General features: G+C 46.0%; 1 protein-coding gene across 2 annotated transcripts in view; it reads left to right on the top strand.

Annotated features, from left to right (window-relative positions):
• LOC135391506 (sorting nexin-8-like) overlaps positions 1–27,240 on the top strand; it is an 88,873-nt gene that overhangs the window by 27,011 nt on the left and 34,622 nt on the right. For both annotated transcript variants that reach the window (XM_064621772.1, XM_064621773.1), the window contains exons 7-10: positions 11,728–11,808; positions 11,916–12,076; positions 15,721–15,853; positions 24,817–24,885. In XM_064621772.1, coding sequence (XP_064477842.1) covers positions 11,728–11,808; positions 11,916–12,076; positions 15,721–15,853; positions 24,817–24,885 — 444 coding nt within the window. The remainder of the gene's footprint in view (positions 1–11,727; positions 11,809–11,915; positions 12,077–15,720; positions 15,854–24,816; positions 24,886–27,240) is intronic.

Here is a 27,240-nt window from a genome sequence, read left to right as displayed (position 1 = left end):
AGCACAGCTGGGGCGATGGGAGGCGAGGAAGCGCGAGGAGGTCGTGAAGCCAAAACAGGGTTCACATAATCCGTAATGGCAGCACAGCTGGGGCGATGGGAGGCGAGGAAGCGCGAGGAGGTCGTGAAGCCAAAACAGGGTTCACATAATCCGTAATGGCAGCACAGCTGGGGCGATGGGAGGCGAGGAAGCGCGAGGAGGTCGTGAAGCCAAAACAGGGTTCACATAATCCGTAATGGCAGCACAGCTGGGGCGATGGGAGGCGAGGAAGCGCGAGGAGGTCGTGAAGCCAAAACAGGGTTCACATAATCCGTAATGGCAGCACAGCTGGGGCGATGGGAGGCGAGGAAGCGCGAGGAGGTCGTGAAGCCAAAACAGGGTTCACATAATCCGTAATGGCAGCACAGCTGGGGCGATGGGAGGCGAGGAAGCGCGAGGAGGTCGTGAAGCCAAAACAGGGTTCACATAATCCGTAATGGCAGCACAGCTGGGGCGATGGGAGGCGAGGAAGCGCGAGGAGGTCGTGAAGCCAAAACAGGGTTCACATAATCCGTAATGGCAGCACAGCTGGGGCGATGGGAGGCGAGGAAGCGCGAGGAGGTCGTGAAGCCAAAACAGGGTTCACATAATCCGTAATGGCAGCACAGCTGGGGCGATGGGAGGCGAGGAAGCGCGAGGAGGTCGTGAAGCCAAAACAGGGTTCACATAATCCGTAATGGCAGCACAGCTGGGGCGATGGGAGGCGAGGAAGCGCGAGGAGGTCGTGAAGCCAAAACAGGGTTCACATAATCCGTAATGGCAGCACAGCTGGGGCGATGGGAGGCGAGGAAGCGCGAGGAGGTCGTGAAGCCAAAACAGGGTTCACATAATCCGTAATGGCAGCACAGCTGGGGCGATGGGAGGCGAGGAAGCGCGAGGAGGTCGTGAAGCCAAAACAGGGTTCACATAATCCGTAATGGCAGCACAGCTGGGGCGATGGGAGGCGAGGAAGCGCGAGGAGGTCGTGAAGCCAAAACAGGGTTCACATAATCCGTAATGGCAGCACAGCTGGGGCGATGGGAGGCTAGGAAGCGCGAGGAGGTCGTGAAGCCAAAACAGGGTTCACATAATCCGTAATGGCAGCACAGCTGGGGCGATGGGAGGCTAGGAAGCGCGAGGAGGTCGTGAAGCCAAAACAGGGTTCACATAATCCGTAATGGCAGCACAGCTGGGGCGATGGGAGGCTAGGAAGCGCGAGGAGGTCGTGAAGCCAAAACAGGGTTCACATAATCCGTAATGGCAGCACAGCTGGGGCGATGGGAGGCTAGGAAGCGCGAGGAGGTCGTGAAGCCAAAACAGGGCTCACATAATCCGTAATGGCAGCACAGCTGGGGCGATGGGAGGCAAGGAAGCGCGAGGAGGTCGTGAAGCCAAAACAGGGCTCACATAATCCGTAATGGCAGCACAGCTGGGGCGATGGGAGGCAAGGAAGCGCGAGGAGGTCGTGAAGCCAAAACAGGGTTCACATAATCCGTAATGGCAGCACAGCTGGGGCGATGGGAGGCAAGGAAGCGCGAGGAGGTCGTGAAGCCAAAACAGGGTTCACATAATCCGCAGCTGGGGCGATGGGAGGCAAGGAAGCGCGAGGAGGTCGTGAAGCCAAAACAGGGTTCACATAATCCGCAGCTGGGGCGATGGGAGGCAAGGAAGCGCGAGGAGGTCGTGAAGCCAAAACAGGGTTCACATAATCCGTAATGGCAGCACAGCTGGGGCGATGGGAGGCAAGGAAGCGCGAGGAGGTCGTGAAGCCAAAACAGGGTTCACATAATCCGTAATGGCAGCACAGCTGGGGCGATGGGAGGCAAGGAAGCGCGAGGAGGTCGTGAAGCCAAAACAGGGTTCACATAATCCGTAATGGCAGCACAGCTGGGGCGATGGGAGGCAAGGAAGCGCGAGGAGGTCGTGAAGCCAAAACAGGGTTCACATAATCCGTAATGGCAGCACAGCTGGGGCGATGGGAGGCAAGGAAGCGCGAGGAGGTCGTGAAGCCAAAACAGGGTTCACATAATCCGTAATGGCAGCACAGCTGGGGCGATGGGAGGCAAGGAAGCGCGAGGAGGTCGTGAAGCCAAAACAGGGTTCACATAATCCGTAATGGCAGCACAGCTGGGGCGATGGGAGGCAAGGAAGCGCGAGGAGGTCGTGAAGCCAAAACAGGGTTCACATAATCCGTAATGGCAGCACAGCTGGGGCGATGGGAGGCAAGGAAGCGCGAGGAGGTCGTGAAGCCAAAACAGGGTTCACATAATCCGTAATGGCAGCACAGCTGGGGCGATGGGAGGCAAGGAAGCGCGAGGAGGTCGTGAAGCCAAAACAGGGTTCACATAATCCGTAATGGCAGCACAGCTGGGGCGATGGGAGGCAAGGAAGCGCGAGGAGGTCGTGAAGCCAAAACAGGGTTCACATAATCCGTAATGGCAGCACAGCTGGGGCGATGGGAGGCAAGGAAGCGCGAGGAGGTCGTGAAGCCAAAACAGGGTTCACATAATCCGTAATGGCAGCACAGCTGGGGCGATGGGAGGCAAGGAAGCGCGAGGAGGTCGTGAAGCCAAAACAGGGTTCACATAATCCGTAATGGCAGCACAGCTGGGGCGATGGGAGGCAAGGAAGCGCGAGGAGGTCGTGAAGCCAAAACAGGGTTCACATAATCCGTAATGGCAGCACAGCTGGGGCGATGGGAGGCAAGGAAGCGCGAGGAGGTCGTGAAGCCAAAACAGGGTTCACATAATCCGTAATGGCAGCACAGCTGGGGCGATGGGAGGCAAGGAAGCGCGAGGAGGTCGTGAAGCCAAAACAGGGTTCACATAATCCGTAATGGCAGCACAGCTGGGGCGATGGGAGGCAAGGAAGCGCGAGGAGACCGTGAAGCCAAAACAGGGTTCACATAATCCGTAATGGCAGCACAGCTGGGGCGATGGGAGGCAAGGAAGCGCGAGGAGGCCGTGAAGCCAAAACAGGGTTCACATAATCCGTAATGGCAGCACAGCTGGGGCGATGGGAGGCAAGGAAGCGCGAGGAGGCCGTGAAGCCAAAACAGGGTTCACATAATCCGTAATGGCAGCACAGCTGGGGCGATGGGAGGCAAGGAAGCGCGAGGAGGTCGTGAAGCCAAAACAGGGTTCACATAATCCGTAATGGCAGCACAGCTGGGGCGATGGGAGGCAAGGAAGCGCGAGGAGGTCGTGCTACATTTGGCAGCTGGGAAAAGGAAGTCAACAAGGGAGCAAACACGTGGTTCTTATGGCAGGGCGTTGTTGCGTGGGTTGGAAGCCAATGGGAGATGACGAAATTCTAGTAGTAGGACACTTGCGAATTAAGCGGGATACGAGCCAGTTTTCCAAATTATGTGGTCAGAGGTTTGCACAGGCCCTTGAAATCCCTGAATACCCTTGAATTCTAAAAATTCTATTGAAGGGCCCTTGAACCTCCTTGAATATGGAATCACTCCTTCTATTCCTTGAAAACCCGACCGAGTCTTGTCACAGCAACAGATCCAATGGACGGAGCTGCTCCTCGGAGACTAATCCCGGCACACCACGCGGTCGCCGTCTGCGCGTAGTTTGCATTGCATATAGTTTCGGATTTTGCGTGACGTTGGCATTGACACCCGTAGTGGACGTGAGCAAGTGCCGGGTGGGAAATGTAAATTCCGGGCATCATGGCTTGAACACGATGAGTAAGGCCCTTGTTTTTCCGCTGCGGCAAATCCTGAATTCCACAGCAGGGAACTATGAATTCTGCATTTTTCCATGGTAAAAGGCAAATTGCCCTAGTTCAGACAGAAAATGCTCTCTGTTAGCTGTTAGTGTAGGGGGGGACCAAAAACTTTTGTGACTTAGCATAACAAGATACATCGTACTTTCTTCTGAGTGGGAGTGACGTTTGTCACTGACTATCAAATTGTACTTGCTAAGTGACTTCTCTGCATGTACAGAGTTTACTGTCCCATGGAGGTACTTGACAGCTATCGACACCAAAGCAGGGGTCAGCGTTTGCATTCCACTCCTGAACCCCATAGAGTTGAGGGTTAGAGAGAGGAGTCAGAGGGTTGTTCACACTTGTTGAGCACACAGGTGGGGCCTTATCCGGTGCGAGCAAAGTCAGTTCATCTCGTGCATAAACTGAGTTAAGCATGCGGTTTCTGCACAATTCTGCGCAAAACCTCATATTCTGCGGCAGACCCACAATTCCACGAATTTTTGCAGAATGGCAGAATCGCAGAAAAGGAAGGGCCCTAACGATGAGTGTCGTCTTTGGGTGAGGCCGGATATAACGAATCCTCACCGAGCAAGATGCGTTATGTGCCAGAAGACAATTGACGTTGCCATGATGGGCGAATCTGCTTCCAAGAGTCCTCTAATGAGCACAAAACATGTTTCCCGTGCATCAGCCGGTCAAAGCATCTCATCTATCACCGATTACACGACTTCTACAAGTCAAACAGCTAGAAGTTCTTGTGACAAGAGTGGGCCAAGGCCAACGTTGTCTCAGCCTGCCACGCTCGACGCAACGTGCAGGAAACAAGACCTTGTCACAGAAGCCGAAGCACTGTGGACTATGAAGGTCGTGTCATCCCACTACTCCTCTAATTCATGAACGGATATCGCGCATGTCTTCCAGAAAATGTTCCCGGATAGTTAAAGTGCAAATGGGCTCCAGTGCGGTGAAAAAAGTGCGCATATATCGTGTGTCATGGCCTGCGGCCGTTCTTCGCTTCCCAAGTACAAGACCCCATGACTGAAAAATCGGAACATTTTTTGCTGCTGTTTTCTGAATCAATGAATGAATATCTACAGCCAAAACAATTGGACGTGCACGTCAGTATTTGGAACGACAGTGAAGTCACCACCAGGTACCTGACCTCTTTGAAAAATTAACGGAATGCATTGCCAACCTTCCCCTTAACAAGCTCATGCAATTCTCAGTGGATGGTCCCTATGTGAACCTGAAGCTTTCCTATAACTTCCAGCAGCACTTGAAAAATAACTTCCAAGTGCCTCGACATTGGTGTGTGCGGACTACACAGGGTACATAACGCGTATAAAGCAGGGCCACGAACTGGCAAGTTGACAGCTTTTTACCCAGCTTGTTTTCGCTGTTCAATGATGCCCCAGACCGTCGTGAAGACTTTGCGACAGAGACAAAAAAGAAAACTGTGTTTCCTCTACCCGTTGTATCTCACCGTTGGATTGAGAATGTGCCAGTCATGGAGAGAGCCTTGTCTATTTGGGAGCACGTTGAGAGCTACATCGAGGCAGAGGTCGCAAGCTACCTTTTCCTAAGTCTAAATCATAGAAAACTGTTAGTGTGTTAATGAAGGATCCTCTTGAACTTGCAAAGGTGCATTTCTCCCTCAATGTTGCAATGGTTTTGCAACCCTTCCTCACGCTTTTCCTAAGTCATGCGCCGATGACGTCTCTTCTTGCTGGTGATCTTGAGAGTGCCATCAGGGACCTACTGACAACGTCCATCAAGTGTTCTGTCATTACCAAAGCCAGCAGCACTATAGACCGTTTACAGCAGCCAGTTGCTTCCGGCGCTAATAGATGGCGCCACAGTAGCCACGCCATTGCTTGCCTTCTGTGGGTACCTATGTGCCTTTGCCTATGTGAGTGTTTCCGACCTTTTTTGCCGCTGTGCTACAGTTCTGTGCAAAATCTGGAAAAGCAGAGGGATCGAAGAATTGTTCCGTGATCGAGTGTACAAACTGTGACAGAGATCTCATCGTGTAGGACGAAGCTGTTTGTTAAATTCACAAGCCGTCGCTATACAAAGACTGCCCGCGTTCGAGGCCTTTTGCAATGAACGGGTTTCCACAAAGAGAGAAAGACAAGCTGATTCGACAGCAGCAGTAATCGAATCCTTAGGGGAAGGATTTCAAACCGGGAGAGTCAGCGAGGGTAAGTAATGCAGCCCTCAAAGTGGTGCAGCATTTCTGTGTGAGCCCCAAACTCCGCTGTAGGTATTGGCTGCTGCTTGTGAGAATAAACTTCCCTCATAGTAGCGGGGGTCACGTTCCTTCCTTGCAGTTGAACGGTTCCGTGTACATGCCTTGTCAGTGCACGAAGCACTCGTGAGCCCCTTGTTTGTCGCCTCTACAACCTTGGTGAGCGGTGTACAAATATGACTGCACCTGCTGCTCAAACCCGCTTTACATGTGCATGTTGCCGCCAAAGTGGGCCCGAAGCGAGTCTCTGTACTACACGTTCTTCTCACTGTTTGTGTCGACCTGATGTCGGCCCTTAAAATTCATACACCATCGTTGCACTGGCACAGTACTACACCGACATGGCAGTTGTCTAAAACAGCTTCGTTCCCTTTGCAAATTCTCTGTAGTTCAGCGCAGGCTTTCCGTATCCCTCTAGCTCGTTGATCATGTGGTTGTATACATCTGAAATCAACAAAAAAAAGTATGCTACTTCATAACGACAACATAACAGCCCTTACATACATATCTTTCTCAGGTAGAGGTACCGCAACTCTTGCGATAAAAAGCAGGAAATCACGATCTTACGATATTACATTATGAATGTACCCACAATGTAACGTATGTGCAACAAAAGAAGAGGGGAAGACAAAAACCCCCCGCTGAAATATGTAGTAACTCGAGCATAGTGAGGCCGATCATCTGAGTCGCACGAGGACAGAAATACAGTGAAACCTCGTTAATGCGTACCTGGCGGGGACACGAAAAAACTACGTACTAAGCGGTAGTACGGCTTCACCAAAAACTCAAAATACAAGTCTACGTACCTGTCTAATGGAAGAAAAATGGAACATGTTCGACAAAATGAGGATAGATATTGCCGTTTATTCACTTTGCAACAAGATAGTCCGTTATTTTCGCTTCGTACCGACGCGGCCTCGCAGCAATGATCGCGGCTTCAAATCCACAAACATTACTAGCGAGCTGTTCTAGAAGTCCCCGTTTTCTGGCAAACTGATCAATGGTATGGATGATGTCCAGTTTCTCCTTGGTGTTCAGGACACGGTGGCATGGCGCTGTCCCACAAACCAACACAAGTGACAAAGAAGTGAGAAACAAAACGACGAAACTATAGGAGGGGAGGGAGCCTACTTGCCCTCTTCACTCTGCGGGAGAATGACCTCTCCTCCTCGCACGAGTGACGTATTGGCGTCGCCCTGTCTCTGGAGGAGCCACGTGCTTCCGAACCTTTGTTTCTGGTATGGGAGGAGCTAGTTTTTTTGTTCTGCACGGACTGTTTCAGGACGAAAAGTACGCATTAACCGATATTGAGGCTGCAAGCAGCTACGGCTTAAGCGGGTAGCAAATACATTGGTTTCAATGGGAGTCGCGACAGGGATTCAGCGCAACTACTGCTTAAGTGGAATTACGGCTTAAGCGGGTACGTATTAACGAGGTTCCCCTGTATCACTCTAAATCAAGCAAGTGCAGTCACCTGACCGTTGAAGCTTCGGCCAAAGCCTCGTGTCATCCTTCCATCCGGAATTCATTGCAAAAAATTTAAAATCGGAGGAAGCGTCTCTGGGTTGCACCGCCGTACTACGTGCGCCGTGCCAACAGGCAGCCGAAAGAGAAGGCAAGCAGTGGTGCGCAAGGTCACGTGCGCTAAGATGGCAGCGCCCAGATAACTCTGCTGTAAACGGTCTATAAAGCTATTACGAATTGACATCGTAGATGCCAGAAACTACACAGAACTAGAAAATGTGGATGTCTGTCAAGCAGCCGAGAAAATTTTGAAATTGTCCGAAGCAAGCCAGAAATCAATCTTTATGTTTAGGAAGGACTGCAGACAGTTCCTAGTCCAGATGACGTTGACGCTTCTGGAAAAGAGCCTGCTCAAGTATGCTCTTGTCCATGGGCTATCGTGTTTTGACCCCAGAAAGATGTCTGAGGTTGCTTCGAGTTGTCAACTGCCTCATTGATGCTAACATCATCCCGGAGCACAGCGCAATGTTCTGTGCGCAGATTACGTGAAGTTCTGCCAAGAACTACGGCATGAACTGGATGGCTACGACAGCAGTCGGGAAGGTCTGGACATGTTCTTTGTGCGGCTGATGAAGTATGACCGGTCTTTCTCAACCTTATGGGAAGTTCTAAGGGTGGTGCTCCTCCTCAGGTATAGCCAAGCTTCAGTTGAGAGAGGCTTTAGCATCAATAAACAAATTGCAGGTGAAAATATGGGAGCGCTTTCTTACGTCTCCGAGAGAATCATCTGCGATGCCGTCAAGCATCACGGCTGCGTGCTCAACGTCCCTATATGAAGGGAGTTAAAGACCTCAGTGTGTCTAGCGATGCACAGGTATGGAGAACTTCTGAAGCGCTGCAAAAGGAAAGCGGCTGATGAGTGGGTCAGTCTAAAGAGGAGGGAGCTAGATTTGGAGGTGGAGAATCTGCAGGGGGAAAAAAACAAGCTTCAGAAAGTGCTGAAAGGCCTGCGAGCATCTGCAGGTAAATACTTCAAAGATGCTGAAGCTAGGAGTGACGTTACTCTTCTTGCCAAGGCAAACAGTTTCCGAAGAACAGCAAAAGACAAGGAAGCTGAAATTGCAACTATCGACAGGGAGATTTCAGCGAAACGGGGGGCTAAGTGATGCTTGCAGGAATGTTCAGTGGAAATAAAGTTGTTTGACCAATCCTTGAATTTTGGCCTATCACACCATTGAAATCCTTGAAATACCCTCGAATTTTGAAGCAAATATTCTGTGCGAACCCTGTTGCGACGTGCAAGGATGGGACAGCAGCAATCCTTTAAATGAACCGGAATTATGAATTAAGCGAGATCGAATTAGTGAGGTTCTGCTGTACCCTGGATGTTTTCCATCTGTACGCATGGCTTTTCTTGCTGAGCTTTGGAACCACCAAAAGCAGAGTGCCTGAGATAAATCTGAATTGCTTGAAATTTTTGTGGCATATGTTTTCATGTTCTTTTTTTGGTGGTGTGAAAATCTTGAACACTAACTATGACCTGCTAACAAGGACCCTATGCAATATGATCTCCATGCACTCCTTGCAGCGTCCAGGTGGAGTCAGCTTCCTATTTTCCCGTCTGGCACTGCTCAAAATTTTATGTCGGGAAGGGTGTTCATCCTCGCTTTGGTTTGGCAGCGCGATTTGACTATGTTATGGATTTTCCTGCTTCATTTGGTCTAAGGAAACTTGAGCTAAAGATGCCGATAGTTGTGTTATGACATGGTTTCCTACCCACAAGCTTACTGGACAGATTTTCACACAGAGCAGCAATCTCAAGGGATAACTTGTGAATATACCTAACTTGACTAGTACTGAAGACGTCCGGGTGCATTGTGTGAGTGAGTGCTAGTTTACAAAGGGCATCAAGTGCTGGATTCATGCTGTTAATTCCATGGAAATGTCTGTTGCCGCCCCATTTGGACGTGATCGGACTTACCCATATGAATACAACGTACATAATCTCAGTGTCCGGTTTCTTGAATCATTATGATTGCTGAGTTTGCATAAGCTATTCGCAAATGATCCAGTTGAGAGGTCATAAATTTAGATTAAAACTGCCATGGGTGCTGAGCTGGCGTTTCGGAGGCCTGGTGCGTGTCTGGAATCAAAGAAATTATCTCTGTATGAGCCCATTTGCATGACTTCGGTAGTACACTACAAGAGCATTACAATTTTTGGTGTTGCTCAATTTTCTGTAAAAACTTGAGAACTGCACAATAATTTTTAGGCATTCTTTCACTGAACAGTATGATAGGACATCACGACAATCATAAACCTTACGTAAAATCTTTTTAGGCTGTGTTAGCTTGGGAAGACGTTTAATAAGAGGGGTGGCCTCTGTATTAATGGGGAGGTTGCATCCATAAATGCAGTTTTTGTGAACCTGTGGATGCAATCAACTTTGCAAATGTGGAACAAATGTCATTTGAAGTGGGGAATTGCCTGCTTTACCATGGCCGGTATGCTTGCCTAGAAGGTGTCGTCTTCCAAATTTATGTAGATGCAAACACTGGTGTAGAGATCCCTGCACCTCTAACTGGTGTTAAAATCATTGAAGCTGCATGCTCTGACCAGATTCCATCTGAGAGCCCATCTGTTTGCAGCAACAAAGATTCGGACTATGCAAGCGATGACGCAATGCCCCCACCAAATGCATCTGATGTTGCATTGGCTCTCGATATGACAGCACTCTACCTGTCCTGACAAAAAAAAAGAAATGCGATCGCCATGCTAGAGCTTGTGAATCAGCTGCAAGCAATGTTGACAGAGTTACGAATGACGTAACAAAGGCACACCACAAATGCGTATAAGATCATTTTCAGCCCTGAGATGTTTTGGTGCTCACCTGTAAATGAATATATATTGATATAGTATAAGTAGGGTTCTGCGTTTTCGGTTTTAACAGAAAAACACTGAATGCAAATAAATGTCTGAGAAAAGATTGGAGGGACTAATTGCTTGAACCACTTAATCGAGGGATTAATGCACACATTAAATTTAACTAAACGTGTCGGATTGTGCTTGTCTTTTCTTTTTTTGTCATCTTATTTTGTCAAGTATGCCAGCGTCTATGACAGTAAGTTAAAGTGAGCTCTGCTTTCACGGTTTAGGTGCCACCACTTTGCTGTAGAGCAATAAAGTGTTTCTTTTGTGATGTCTCACAGGGGCTAATTTTGTAGTATTGGTTTTTGGTTTCAGGGCTGCGCTAAGATGCAGTCTTGAAATTACGTTGCAATTTCTATTTGCTGCAGGGTAAACAATGTGCACACCAGAAAAATCACAAAAAAATGCTCATTTCATGAAAATAAATGAACACAGAAAGACATACGCTGAATCCGCCCTGAAATATAAACCAAAAGTGTGGAACCCTAAATATAAGTGAGCCTCTCATACTTCCATCATTGCATGACTGTGAACGCATAGCAAGGCCTAATGAACCGTCGCCAATGCATTTAGTATGTGCTGTCAGGGCATCAGGCCCTCATTCGGAGCGACTCCCTGTATTTTGAATTCCACTTTATTTCAATAAATCGTAAGTCTCCTTCGAGTTCAAATTATTGGGATTGCACGCTACCCTCTTTCTTGGTGTGTTGGTCTGGTTATGATACGTTGTGAGTAAGCTTTCTCGTTTTTGGCAAAAATAATTTTTGAGACCTCTCGAAATGTGCCAAAAAATGAATGAAAAACCGAATTATAGTGATACAAGTTTGAATTGGCTTGTAACATCATGAGTTCACATAATAATTCATCTTCGCCCCACCTCATAATCAGAAAATGTAATCACCGAAACCAAGAAACCATTGTTATGAGTGTGAGGATGCTTCTGTTCAAAGCTTTCATTTCTACCTATGACACCTTCATTGACCTTCAACCTATTAACACAGTGCAGTGTTGGAAGATTTGCATTTGCATACTAATCAGAGGTGGCACATTTGGTGTGCAGGCACCTAACATAAGAGACATTTAAATAACAGTGAAAAACTGCTGTACTTTTTTAGTTATGAAGCAGTTTTTATAATATTGCTTTAACAGCTTTAATATTTGCACAGGGGTGGTCAACTCAGAAATTGTCCAAACTGAAAGCACTTAGGAAGTATTTGTCAGTTTGCATGCAATCTGCATGCCGACAGGAGATAGTCTGCAAAAGAAACAGTGTGTCTTTTGTGATATTTTTGACAATTCACAACAAAAAAATATTTTTCAACTGGTACAATTATTGCTTACCTCATCAGGATGTACAGCCACGATTGAAAGAGCAGATGAGAAACCTCCTAGATGAGTTTATGACGAGCAACATAGTTCATCGATTGGATGTAAGTGAATTCTTCTCTTCTTTTAGTGTAGCCTTGTTGTGTAACAAGACTTGAATGGACTGGTATCGGTTATGGTTTCTTGTTCTGACGCTGTGGAAAAAACGCAGGAATTGGTCTTGCCGGACACTACTGTACAGTTTGCTGTTGTTCGTGAACAGTTGCGTCAGGTTCTGCTCTGTCTGACCCAGATGAGGGATGTTGCCCAGCGCATGGTGGACCGCTCCAAGGCTGCTGCAGTGGACATTCTTCTTGTGCGAAAAGAACTTGCGTAGGTTCTGTTTGACAATACCATGACAATGGCAATTTTTCTGTTGGGTTTGTCACCAATAACTCCTTCGGAAATACAGTCGAGCCCCATTTTTTATGCTTTTCAATATAATGACATAGCTCCAACATTAGGATTAAATTTGTGGTTCCAGTCAGCTCAGCCATTATGGTACATGTAAACGAGACTTGTATGTAACAATCATGCAAGCACTTTCTCAGGTATTACGATAAGAATCCTTCCAGCGGTTGGTAAAATGTGCGAAAAGCCAGACACAAGATTCCACAATTTACAGTGAAAAGAAAGGGGGAGACACTTTCAAAAGCCATACACTCCAAGAGCATTAAAGTGAGAACACAGTGCGTTTAACTGCGCATCACTGATGGGGATTTGATGCACGCATTGCAGAGCGTGTGACTTCGAAGGTGACAGGACTATAGGTCGATCGACCCCCTTTTCTAACCACAAAGTAAGGGAAAAGAACTTACTGCCACAACCCATGAAGTGATTGAGCAATGCTGACAAGAAAAAAAAAAGATTTATTGTGCAACTGTATCGGAAGGACATATAAAATGATGCAAGTTGATTCAGTTAGCTGAAATCCGGCTCCTGGTCGAACTCGGACGTCGAGGATTCCCGATCACTCCTCCAATGCACGTCATCCTCTGTACCATCCAATGAGTTGCTTGTGCAGCATTTCTTGAAACTTCACACCACCATTTCCTTGGGAAGCGCTTTCCACACGGCAGACACCCATTCGCAGACAGTTGACAGTGACGCCCGCCGCATATGTCCGCTTGGTATGTTGGGGTTTTCCTGGGCCATCCTGGCATACAAACGTCAATCACCGCGCTCAAGCAAAAATCTCAGCTGGAATCCCAAGTGGATCCACTTGAAAACCAAGTGGAACCACTTGGGGAAACAAAATGGAACCATTTTGTTTTTTCATGTGGATCCACTTGGGTTACAACTAGAGGTGTGCGAATACTGAAATTTTCGAATACGAATAGAATTCGAATATCTACAAAATTCTCCTTAGAATATCGAATATTGCATTGTAGGATAAAGGCTTCTAACAATTAACAATTAAGTCCCCAAAACAAGCACAAGCATAGCCACTTGTATTCTGCTGATTATTAGCAAAATGCCCCAAGTGCTAATAAGGAATATGTATTAATGTATTGGCTTAGCATAGGGCATAGTTGCTTATATGCACATGTACAGTAAAATTATTTTTACAATGAAACAATGTGCTGTTCTCATGAGGCAAGCTGAAAACCGTTAAAACAGCTTGCACTTCAACAATCACTCACGAACAGTGAACACCGGTGTTGGCTTTGTAAGTGCTGGTGAAACACACAGAATGGAAGTAAAGGGCAATGACATATGTTCAGAATGGGGGATGGTTTAGTGATGAACACATCTCAGAAGGAAAATGAAGGTGGCAAGTGCTCTCTTCTTGCTCTGACAATGCCTTCCGCATTTGTCGTCTAGGCGAGAAACTGCACGGTTTCACTGTGCTCTCACGCGTGAGACCATCGTTCCTGACGGTAATGCGTAGTTTGGAATAGCCTCATTCATTAGCGCAGTAAAACTGCGATACTCGACAATGTTGTATGACTGTGATCATCACGCGTAATTGTTTCCGCGATGTTCGTGTTCGGCGCTTCTTCCATTTCATGGCAAAATATGCGCCTGGGCCTAAGAGCTTTGTCACACCGAGTCGCGAGCAAAATCGCTCCATGCAGGTCGGGCTTAAGTCTTCCTATCATCTCTAACAACAGTTAGTGCAGTTTCAAATGACTTTGCAGCGTTATTGTCGTCCTAGTTGGCACTCTTTAACATACGCATTGGACAGAGCAGGAGTTGGAGAAACTATGTCGAAATACGTCACATCCCACTCTTTGATTATCGCTGTCATCGCATGCAACCATGATTCTATGCAGGGGTGGGCAGTAATAGTAATACTTTGTATTATAATACTATTACTGTAATACTTTTGGGTATTTGTATTATGTATTATAATACTCATTTTTGAAATGTATTTGTATCTGTATTATAATACACAAAATCGAAGTATTACATGTATTATAATACTTTTGAAGGTGTAATACCTTCCCAGAGGTCATATGTACGACCTCCTAGGTGTCACCGGTGCACTTTATGAGTCATTTTTCGTGTCCCACAAACATCTGGACACCAACAAGGTCCCTATTATTCCTTTGCCTCAAACTATCCAAAAGGGAGTGACCTCAGTGCCAGAGGTTACTGGAGGCTTCCTCGCATTCCTTCCATTTCAGCGTCCGTAAAGATGAGTCATCGCATTGCAAGCCCTTTGTGGTATGAAAGAGTGCGTCCAGTCCAGGCACCCCTGTACGGGGTTGCACTATGGACAGTTACACACTTTTGAACGGCCCATATTTTATCGTCCAGGGTGGACGAAATGAAGACTCTTCCACACTGAGAGCCACCGGTGTTCACTGTGATCGAATTGACCAGCGCTATCTCATCATATTCGGAAAAGGCATGCCTTATAGAGGACTACCCTTTGAGAATATGCTAAACATGTAAGCATCTGAAATAACACGTCATTGGAGAATGACTGGCTCGATAAGTAATGCGCAAATTATATAGATTTCTGATTTTCTGTTCCTTTCTTTCTCCCCAAGTTACGTATCAATGTATTACTAGTATTACTCGTGTAATACACAGAAGTATTAGTATTATGTATTATAATACCTCAGAATCAAAGTATTACATATTAGTATTACACTACCGATTTCTAGGAAGTATTATGTATTAGTATTATAATACAAAATATGAGTATTACTGCCCATCCCTGATTCTATGATGTATCGCTGACAAACACAAATCGAAACAAAAAAAACGCGTTCGAGGCGCGGGTTTTCACTCTGCATGTAATGGCACGGCGAACAACGGTGTTAAGCTCAACACCGACAAAATTTCTATATTAAACTGGAATTTCACCGAACTGTACGCCTCATACGAATATTCAGAGTTCGTTGGCAATCCACTAAAGCTGCGACTGTGCTGACGATGCATGAAGCGTACCGCAGTTTTGTGTTTGGCTGGCACGGCGGCCGCAACTGTGTACTAGTTTCAGTTTTGGTTATCGACCGTGTAGCGGCACATTAGCAGATGAGCGTACCTCGGAAGGTCCGCACGCCGCTTTGCAGCTGTTACCGCAACGTACAAATTCCAGCGCGCAACCCGCAACAGCTTTCTAATAAGCTGCTATGATATTCGGAAAAAAAAAAAAAATGAATATTCGAACTTGTACGAATATTCGAGAAGTTCGAATATCAAATTTTCGGGTACTAAACGAATATCGCAAATATTCTATTCGTATTCGAAATTTCGAATATTTGCACACCTCTAATTATAATACATATAGAGATATGTTCAGGGATTGAGTGTTATACATAATACACAATACAAATACTCAAAACTGTTACAGAAATAGTATTAGAGCATGGTATATTATTATGACTGCCTGCCCCTCGTGTGAAGCTGCCTAATCACTTTTATAATTCATACTATTGAAAACCATTGGTAGTATTATCAGCAATACATACCTTGCAAGTTGAAGATACAAAATAATGAACACAAAACGGAAAAAACTTTAGGGCAATGAGTGGCATCTCGAAGTTGGACTCTGACTGGGGCACTGGAGGCAATCCTACCTGGAATCTACTTCATGGTGCATTGGGCACATTTCAGAGCTTGTTTACTCCTGTGCATGAAGCATACTCTGAGCAGGTAATGGACAGCATACTCTCAAAGTGGTGCCTAATTGACATCCTTGAACCCTCTTTATGTTGGCAATGTTTTTGCTTCTTGACGTTGTCATTAATTGTTTGGAGATAGCAAGAGAAGTTTTGGTGTATTCATGTGACATGAAACGAACGTGTTTGCCGCCATGGTGGCAATGGTGGCAGAATGACTCGCAAGTATCTTCTTGGGTGGTTAAGCATTAAGGTTGATGATGTGGCTTACATCCCTTTCGTGGCTTACAGTAGCAGTACTTGAAGCTGAATGACCCTGTGGAATCCGGGCAGAAATCGGGTTGCACTCGAATTTCATAAAGTTGGTTTGGGGTGCAAATATCGTGAACAATCGGGTTTAACCCGAATACGAAGAACACTAGTTATGCCTAGACGGGTAGAAAACCAGCGAACCGGTAGGGAGGTATGAAGGGAATTGCCTCAGGACGAGAGCCGCCGATATTTCAAACAGAGGCTGTTCTCCTTCTAGGCACCGTCCTCATCATTGGCATGCCAATACCATGCCAATGATGAGGATGGTGCCCGGAAGAAGAACAGTCTCTGTTCGAAATATCGGTGGCTCTCGTTTTGAGGCCGTTCCCTTGCTAGTTATGCCTAGCATTTCTTCCAAAATTACATCTTCCTTGTAAATGTATTTTGGTTGAATTATCATGGATTGAATTTTTTGTGTGCGCAGGTTGCTTCTCAGTGAGTTGACCAAAATTTTTTCAAAATTTGTTGTTGTTTTTTCTTCGAAAACTGCACAGCACTGGTTAATGCACTGCATATGTTACTATTTGTGTTGTATGGCCTATTTCAATGTGATGTTGTTTTGGCAGCCAGCTGTAGAGTAGCAACTGGAAGGAAGAGAAATGCGTAATGTGCATGTGTCCAGTGGATAACTGTTTGACACACAGTCACTTTTTGCTCTCACTTCTGTCTGCTCTGGCCTTTCCACAGCCCATACTGCACTGCCGCTTTTTTGCTGCCAGGAAAAGTGTAATGTCATATCATATTTTATTGTTACTTGCCAATAAGGGGCATCCGCCTGCTTTATTTTATTTTTTTTTTCTTCTTGCTGTTGTTCAATAGCCTTTTATTTATCTTTGAAACCATAGCCATTAAGATAACACTTCATACTAGAGCACTGCACGGGCCCCCGGCCCGGGCCCGACCCGGCCCGCGGGCCGGGCTGGGCTTGTTATTGGCTGTGTGCTCCGGGCCGGGCCGAGCCAGGGCCGACAAAATACGCCAGCACCGCGGGCCGGGCCGGGCCCGGGCCGTTAAAATACGCCACCACCGCGGGCTGGGCCGGGCCCGGGCCGACAAATATGTTCCCGAGAGTCAGGCCCGGCCGGGCCACGCAGCTAATTCGACACATTGGAGATGCATTAGTTCATATCATCATGCGCTTGCGTCATTCCTGTGCATATTTTGCAAAGACAAGCAAAGGGTACTGCATTATGCATATGATTCGACCCTCTAGAACATTCTCCAAGCCACTTTACATTGCTCCTCACTCCTCACATATTTCACAATCACGTTGGCAAAGCTTGGTGAGAGGGACTGGGAGAAGCAGTTTGTCGACAGCATGCTCTATCTCCGCAAAATCTTGACAGTGTAATGATAACGCCCCGTGCGTTCTGGATTTAATTTGGTCTCGTGCGGTTACGGTGTTAAACCGCCATCACTTGTATGTTTGTCTTCTCTCCTTATAAATTTGTTTGATAATCGCCAGAAACGCGTACGTCGCGGCTGGAAATACTAGGCCGGGATCTACTCGCCGGGTCACCGGGCCGGGCTCTAGTCACTGGGTCACTGGGCCGGGCCGGACCGGGCCGCATAAAAATATGAAGGTCCGGACCCGGGTCGGGCCGGGCCATTTTTCGATGCGCCCGGGCCGGGTCGGGCCCGGAAAAGTCGGCCCGTGCAGTGCTCTACTTCATACCATACATGACCTATCCTCCATTGAACATGACTTATGTTTTCTGTGGGCATACCAAATTGACTTCTTTCCTTTTCAACTGCGTTCGCATTGGACATGGTGTTTCAGCAGTAGAGTGGCATTAATGCCACGAGGTCAAAAAAAACACTCAAGAATAAAGATCTAATAGGCTGCAAGCTTGTGCGTTCAGCTTTTCAGCAGACTTTGAGCACAAGAGGTGAATCTAATGCAAAACGCTCTTCCACTGAGGGGATTTGTTGACTTTTCCACTCTTTGTACAAGAGGTACAAAGTCTTGCCAACAGTCCAGGCCATTGTTCACATCAGATGCTCACAGATGTCACCTTTGTTTGCAATGCTGTGCCATGTTTACTCGCATATTTTGCACAACCCTAGTTTTGCACGAAAAATGCTGAGGAAACAAAAAATTGCATAATTTGCGCACCCGCATTTTCGCGTGCAAATATCTGGCTCGTGCATGTCAGCGACCGCTGTGCGCGGCTCTCGCAACACCGTCAGTGCTACCAAAGTTACTGCAGTCGTGGTTCCCACCAATCCTTGCAGCCCTTGAATACACTGGAATTTGAAAATACAATTTTTGGGGAAACCCTGGAATTTTCCACAGTCCTCGAAAAGCCCTTGATTTTCCATCTTTTTGTGGTGCTGCTTGGGCAAATTCAGCTTCTCCGGAGTCAGAACTGTAGTTTTCGACACCACAGGAGTTAGCATATATATTGCAATAGGAATGAGCGGCGGAAAATAGAAGTGCAAGAAATGAACTGCGCCCCCCCATTGTATTCATCGACCTTCCTTTTCAATCAAATAAGTATTTAAAGAGATTGAAACATTTATTTTACTGAAAAAGAAGCTTTCGGACGGAGTCTGTCCTTCATCAGGTGCAAGATCGCACCTGATGAAGGACGGACTCCGTCCGAAAGCTTGCTTTTCAGTAAAATAAATGTTTCAATCTCTTTAAATACTTATTTGATTCACTTGCGAGTGCAAGACTTCTCCCATTTTTTGCCTGTTAGTTTCCTTTTCAATCCTGGGTAGTTTCATTTTAAATCGAACAACGTGTGAAAGTCGTATTTTTTAATTCGCCCAGAAAACATATATGTTAGAGGACAGTTCAAACGACGCAAATCGCGCCACGTGCGACGCTCGTGTGTGGAGTAGTTTCCGCGTAGGAGAGGGGGAAAGTCGGAGGCTGCTTGGGCGCGCTTTCTTCTGGACTGACTTTGACGGGATCTAGCACCGCTGACTTTATGTCTAGGAACTGGAGGATTTTTGTGATTATAGGCTGCACCATAGACACTGTCGACAGCCACCCACAGAAGTCTGAGAGCCACAGATATTCTGTTAAAAAATGCCAAACTGGGCGTAAACGTTCAAAAAGGCCAAACTTTGTTACCAATTTCCTTCATGACGGAACGTCTGAGAACATCGAGCTTAGTGCCATTCGATAGGACGTTGAAAAAGCTTTCGTGCTGTATAGAATTCATTTTTCTCCGCCCAGTTGTTTCTGTGTCATTAACTTGAGAATCACACATGGTAGGCGAAAATTGCCAATGTTGCATCTCAATTTTCTCAAAAATGCCATCTTCGATTTCCTTGATTATTTTTCAAAAGGTGGCGTCATGTCTCTACTTTAGACGTCAAGTGAGACAATCTTTTATTTTTGCCTGAGAGACGCACAGCAATTTTTTTTGTCAGGCAGGGTGCACGAGGCTGCGGCCTTGCGCGCCCCACCCACGAGCACGCGACCTTCAACCTCTTCTTTGCTAGATGTGTCCCGTTGACGGAGAAATCAATGACCACACTGCGTGAGCTTGTTGTAGTGTCCCCGGAGCATCACTTTACGTTTACACAATGGTCTCTCAGTTCCGTCAGGCTCATTCAAACCGTGGGAGAGTACATGAGTTGCCTGTGCGCCCTTGACGAGAAGCCCCAGTTCGACGAACATACCGACAAAGCAGTGAGAAGAAACGAAGCACTTCGTAGATATCTTTATCCACTGGTAACATCTTAGCTTTTGTTTCAGGTTGCCGCCAGTCCCTCAGGCAGTGTGAAAGGCACATCCTTTTCATTGGTAAAAGAACGAAAACCGAAAGTTTCGAAAAACGTAAAATGTGCCGATTGCGAGACCCCTGCAGGTGGTGGCTGCCACCACTGGATTAGCATCGTCCGATAGCTTTAAACATGACCTTTCACATGATATAGAGTGACTGGGTTCAAGCGCATTCTTTGTCCGCCTAGTATCGCAAAACCACGAGTGGTACGCGAAAATTTCGCCTGTTCGATCTTAATTATTTCTAAAAAGCCGGAATATTTTTCACGATTTATTCCACAGGGGCAGAATTATGCCGGTACTTTGCGCTGCTGGTAAAGTACCTTTTCTCTTTTTGATTGAGACGTAGGGCTACCTTTCCGCGGAGCGATTTTTCCACACAAAGGCGCTCTTCGTATGTTTACGAGCGCGTTTTGCTTCGTAGTCTTTGCATTGTAATTTAATGCCCAGATGTTGCATTATGTACTTATTTTGCACTTATGGTACGTATGTTTATTTTTTCCTTTGGAGACGCAGGGCAATACTTTCGTGGGCGACTTGAACTTGCTATTACGCACTTTCATGGGAGTCGCACGCACGACGTCTGCGTATGCACACGTGCGCATATTCACTATTCTCCCGCACATGTGCTTGAGGCAATGCACATACGCACGCTATGAGGCTGTCGTGCGAGTTAATATTAAGAAGGCAGAACTACGGCCACAGGGGACAGAAAGTTATAACACCTGAGAATACAAATTTGTGGTCGCGTGGTTGTAGTCGCCTCTTAACTTGGGCGCAATAAGTGATAGTTCCGAAGGTGTGCATGCTCTCTTTAATTAGTTTTATGCTCCGTAGCGTTATTTCGGAACCACGACGAGTGGTACAAAACCCGTAAGACCGCTGTGATGACAGTTGCTGCTCTCAAGTATAACACGTTCGCCCTCACCTAGATGTGTCAATGTCACCGTGGGAATCAAAATTTCCGACAGAACAATGCACAACTAAAATCCCTCGTTTCCGGTAGCTGTAGGTACGTTAAACCCTCAGTGTGGTCTTCAGTAGTCCTTCTGGCATGTGCTTGAACCCATTCATTATATCATGTGAAAGGACATGTGTAAAGCTATCGGATGATGCTAATCCAATGGTGGCAGCCACCACCTGCAGGGATCTCGCAATGGTCACATTTTACGTTGTTCGAAACTTCCGTACTTCGTTCTTTTACCAATGAAAAGGATGTGACTTTCACACTTCCTGGGGGACTGGTGGCAACCTGAAACAAAAGCTAAGATGTTACCAGTGGATAAAGATCTCTACGAAGCGTTTCGTTTCTTCTCACTGCTTTGTTGGTATGTTCGTCAAACTGGGGCTTCTCGTCAAGGGCGCACAGGCAACTCATGTACTCTCCCACGGTTTGAATGAGCCTGACGGAACTGGGAGGCCATTGGGTAAACGTAAAGTGATGCTCTGGGGACACTACAACAAGCTCACGCAGTGTGGTCATTGATTTCTCCGTCAGCGGGACACCTGTAGCAAAGAAGAGGCTGAAAGTCGCGTGCTCGTGGGTGGGGCGCGCAAGGCCGCAGCCTCGTGCACCCTGCCTGACAAAAAAAATCGCTGCGCGTCTCTCAGGCAAAAATAAAATATTGTCTCACTTGGCGTCTAAAGTAGAGACATGACGCCACCTTTTGAAAAATAATCAAGGAAATCGAAGATGGCATTTTTGAGAAAAGTGAGATGCAACATTGGCAATTTTCGCCTACTATGTGTGATTCTCAAGCTAATAACACAGAAATAACTGGGCTGAGAAAAATGAGCTCTATGCAGCACGAAAGCTGTTTCAATGTCCTATCGAATGGCACTAAACTCGATGTTCTCAGAGGTTCCGTCATGAAGTAAATTGGTAACAAAGTTTGGCCTTTTTGAACGTTTACGCCCAGTTTGGCATTTTTTAACAGAAAATCTGTGGCTCTCAGAGTTCTGTGGGTGGCTGTCGACAGTGTCTATGGTGCAGCCTATAATCACAAAAATCCTCCAGTTCCTAGACATAAAGTCAGCGGTGCTAGATCCCGTCAAAGTCGGTCCAGAAGAAAGCGCGCCCAAGCAGCCTCCGACTTTCCCCCTCTCCTACGCGGAAACTACTCCACACACGAGCGTCGCACGTGGTTTGCGTCGTTTGAACTGTCCTCTAACATATATGTTTTCTGGGCGAATTAAAAAATACGACTTTCACACGTTGTTCGATTTAAAATGAAACTACCCTCCTATGATATTTGACATTCACAAGTCGTCAGTCCCATTTGTCACTGCTGTGCTGTCCCCTTGTATTCTCTCCTGTAATACTGTAGCTTATATGTATTTTTGTGAAATGTTGAAAGCTTGGTCATCCCATGCAAAATCACGGCTGAGCCTTAAGGTCCTTGAAGGACCCTTGAATTTTTGTTCCAGAATTCAGTGGGAACCAATGTGCAGTGCTTTTGTTTGATTTGCGCCCGTGTCCGGATAACGGTCCATGAACGCCATGGAAGATACTGCCACTCGAACTACAGAACAAACACTGAAAGAAACGCTGGACAAACACTTTATGAACTTGCAGCACAACACGACGAAGTTGGTGAACATTGCATGCTTTCCGTTGTCAGTGTGACTAGCAGTGTCGCATCGTCTTGCCATATGTGACCGGTGGGATGAGCGTCAGTGGGCCTGACATTTTGCCTTCCGACCATCGCCGTTTGCACGGGAAGCAAGTGGCACTTCTTTTGCGCTTGCGCACTTTGGTGACAACATCAGTATCGGCTTTGTCGGGAGCCTATATGACTGGCATACTTAAATTTTGGAACTTTGCGTTGTTTGAATATCATTACGAAAGTTCCTGTGCAATTTCCTTTTGTAGAGAAAAAGTGCGCACATTGTGCAAGTAAATACGATGTATGCACTGTGCTCCTAGCGATCATCTGCTCAGAGCTTCTTAGTAGCGCTTCCTTTGGAATGGAATAGCTGATGTCCCGTAATTTTCTACTTCAGGTTTTCAGGTTGTGCTGTCTTGTCTTCATAGACCATGCTCTTAATACAGCCCCAAAAGATGAAACCCAGTATGTTGAGGTCAGGAGATCTTGGTGGCCATAAAAGCAGCATGCATATTTACGCACCAGAAATGAACAAAAGGAAGTCTGAACTTACCCGAAGTTACTCTGACAAAATTGTCTAAAGAATGAACCAGTTCCCCAAGAAGTTACTGAATGTTAAAAGTAACAAGTTAAGTTAAAAGTTACCAAAAGAAGTAACTTAGTTACAGGAACGAGATAGGCATATTGGCATATGCAGCACAGTTTTCAAAGAAAAAATGAACCATGAATATAGGAACATTTTTGTCCAACGCTGACACTGTCGTAGAGAGTGGTGCCAGCATATGCATTCACCACCAGTTGGCTCAGCCGGGAAACCAACCTCAAAATATATAATCAAATGAATATAATAACCAGTAAACAAATATCTATAACTAGCAGCTTATATGACACCTATCTGGCCTGATGCAGTTTATCACAGTTGCTCCTACTCTAGTAGAAGTTTCCTTGAAGTCTTGCTGGCGTGATCACATGCTCTTTTGAACACCAGGAATTACGAACCACTGAGATAGATTATGGAAACATGTCAGACATGGATAGCTGAAAGCTCATATTTTTTCATTTGGGGTTTGCTGTACCCAAAAGTGGGGCAAAATGCCATCCCACATGCAGGCTAGTGGGACAGTGGGACTACGAGCCTAAAAGCACGACTCGTCCCTTGTAAATCGGGACAACTGGACACTTTTTGTCTATTTCAGAAGCATGTAACTGCTATATGCTGCAGTTCCATTCCAAATGATCTCATACAAACTTCCCTGTATCGTTCTTATTGAGTATGTAACTCAGTCCTACCTTCAGAGCAAAAACACCTCGTATGAATTTTCTGTGTTTTGAGTAGCAGTAGTGGGATCCTCCACAAAGCATTGACATCAATGCGTCTGTATGTCCTAACCAGTAAAGCATCAGGGGATTAGGGATGCGGCAGCTTTTGTCCTAGAGAAGGTGCTCAACTGCTAGCAGAGTCATGTGCAGTGAGCACACATGTTGTGTCAGTTTCAAGCATGGGAACAGTATCATGCTAGTAAGCGCAAAGGCTGCTATTGTGAAGCACAACTTAAGCTGTAGCACTTGCCTTTTTCCTATTTTTATTATGTGGAATTGCAGAATATGCAAGGCATTACAGGTTGTGGGATTGAACTTACTCAGAGTATGATGGTAATTTCATGGCATGGGGGGGGGGGGGGGGGGGGGGGGGGTTAAGTTGCAGATATGGAGTACTGTGTGTTGAGATTTCAGCACATCTTGAAGAAAATTCAGGTGGTTAAAATTGATACCACTGTGCTATGCTTTCAATCATACTTCTGCAGCTACATATAACCATGAATTATGCGAGGGCATTATAACCACACCAAAGGCATCTTTTTGTGAAAGAACTTTCATCAATAGATAACATCCCTTATTGTCACAACTAAACAGCACATCGAATAATATTTAGCACAAATTTCGACAAGGGATAGATAGAACACAACCCTCTCCAAAAAATGTCTCCAAAGTTCCTGCATTGCAATATATATGCATGTAACTCAATATTCATGCAACAGGAATGTAGTTAAACCCTGAATGTGCACATGTGTAAAATTTACTGTTTCTAGTTATGCTTTGTGCTAACACTTTACCAAGCAGAATAGCTGTTTGCCACTGTATTTGAAAAAGAAAGCAAAATCATCAATATTTCCAGATGTCGTTATTTTGTGTTTCCTGCAAATTGAATATGCAACTACGTATTCATCTTTCTCTCTTTGTATTTTTTGCTGTTGTTTCTACATTTGTCCTAGCCCTGATCATCAGCTGAATTTTGAAGAACAGGAAGATTTTCACTAAATGGTAATAATTTGCTTTCAGTCTCTTCATGAAGAGGAAGAAGTGTTAGAAGAACTTAGTCAGCACCTTGACCTCCTGGTTGCCTTCAAGGTGGGAAATAGGTTATCATTGGAAAGTAAAGTCAAGTCCGCTTATTATTATCTTAATTTAACAGTAACTGGTACCTGTTGGCTTACCCATTGAAGCACATGTAAACAAGACTTGAGTGTGATAATTGTCATGAAAGTGCTTGCTCGCACGTAGAGTTCAGAATTCTCCCAGCAGCTGGAAAAGTGCGGGAGAATCGGGAAGCGGGATTCTATTTTTTTGTTGAAAGCTGATGAAAGAACCACGTTCAAGTGCCCTAGCGTCCCAGAGCATTGAAGTGAGAGTGCACTGCAGTTAGCCATGCATAACTGACAGGAACTAGACGCAACCGAACCGAACCCGAACCGTAACTTTCATGACATTGTTGAATTCAAACTGGAGCAGAAGCGGAAAAAATAATAGCGGTAACCAGTTCACAACGAAACGGTTCAGGCATAAAAGAAGTCGGCATAAGAGTTCAAGTGCCTCTCAATTCCCGAACGAGGACACACTGGTCTCCACGTCATGGATTTCTCAAATTTTCACCTAGCAGTCAAACGAGTACATATATAATGAGTATGTGTTCAGCATCTTTTTTAACATGCGCAGTTGTCCTTGTGAGCGCTCTCGGCTAGTGCACCATGGACGCGCTGCAGCGTCCGTTCTCCAGAGAGGAGCACTGTTGTACCCGACACCAAAACGAAGTAACGGAATACCGCTAACCGCTACACCAGAAAAAAGTAGCGCAATTCTGGGGATGCTACAAATTTGAAAAAGTGACGCGATACCATTACTGCTACCAAATACAAGTGATGCAGATACTATGCCGCTGCTTTTCCACTACGTACCCTTCTCTAGACAAGAGCTTACCATAGGCATCTCTTTGTCGAATGTGTCTAAAGATGGTGCAGTGTTTATTTTCACTCACAAGCCAGGGGGTGTTCAGGCAGTCACAGGCAACTTGAGGGTTTACAGGCTATCACAGGGTGTACATAAGACCCGAAGCTTGGAGAAAGCAAAGGAGGGCAGCAGTGACGTCCCACTGGGTAGGACGGGGAATGGGACCCAGTAGGCCCAGACAGTATGCAGCATAAAGTATACCACTGCTTACAGCCAAGATATATTATTTCACATTGGGTTGACCATGAGATAATGCACATTTAAAACATAATTTAATGCACATAGCGCATATCTGTATTTAATAATTCTCCCATCAGAATGTTTCAAACACAAGACTGTTTTTCTGCAAAACAACCCAAACCGAACACTTATTTTTTGCCGTTCGACACCCTGTGCACATGTACAGTCAAATTATTTTTGGAATGAAACAATGTGCTGCTCTCGTGAGGCAAGTTGAAAACTGTAAAAAAGCTTGCACTTCAAAGACCTTTCATTGGTAGTGAACACCTGTGTTGGCATCATAAGTGTTGGCAATGATATGTTTAGAATGTGGGATGGTTTACTGATGAGCACATCTCAGAAGGAAAACGGATGTAGCAAGTGCTCTTTTCTTGCACTGACAATGCCTTTTGCATTTGTCGTGTAGGCAAGAAACTGCACGGTTTCGTTCTCACGCGATGCGAGAGCATCGTTCCTGACAGTAATGCATACAGCATTTGGAACAGCCCCATTCATCAGCGCAGTAAAACCGCGATTCTCGACAATGTTGTGTGGCTGTGCTCATCAAGCATGATTGTTTCCGTGACGTTCATGTTCAGCGCTCCTTTCATTTCACGGCGAAAATCTGCGTGTGTGCCTCAAAACTTTGTCGCGCCGACACGCATGAGTCGCAAGCAAAATCGCTCCATGGGGGTCAGGCTTAAGGCCATATGTGTCTTGCTATCAGCTAACAACAGTTAGTGCAGTTTACAATGACTTTGTAGCATTATTATCGTCCTAGTTGTCACTTTTAACATGCGGTTGCAGAAACTATGCGAAATCTCATCACGTCCCACTCATCGATTAACGCTGTCATCGCAAATCGAAACCGAAAAAACACATTTGAGACGCGGGTTTTGGCTGTGCATGCAGTGGCACGGTGAACAGTGCTGTGTTCAGCGCAACGCCAACAAAATTTCTATATCTAACCGGAATTTCACCAAACTGTAGGCCTCATACGAATGTTCAGAGTTCGTTGTCAATCCACTAAAGCCGAGAGACGTAGTGATGCATGTTTCGCCAGATTTCAGAATGAGTTTGGCTTCGCTATATAATAGACTCCTGGTTTCTTTTCCTTGAAACACAATCTCTGTATTTTTAAAATCAGCCTTACCGTCCCTACAGTCATTCAGGTGGTCGTGCAATGTAGAATGTTTATTACTACTTGCCGCATGCTCTCTTAGCTGGATATTGATGCATTTAGATGTTTGATCTCTGTCT

Source organism: Ornithodoros turicata, chromosome 4, assembly GCF_037126465.1.
Source record: "Ornithodoros turicata isolate Travis chromosome 4, ASM3712646v1, whole genome shotgun sequence".
NCBI lineage: Eukaryota > Metazoa > Arthropoda > Arachnida > Ixodida > Argasidae > Ornithodoros > Ornithodoros turicata.
The sequence above is the reverse complement of the archived record's forward strand: the minus strand, read 5'-3'. Positions and strand labels throughout refer to the sequence as shown.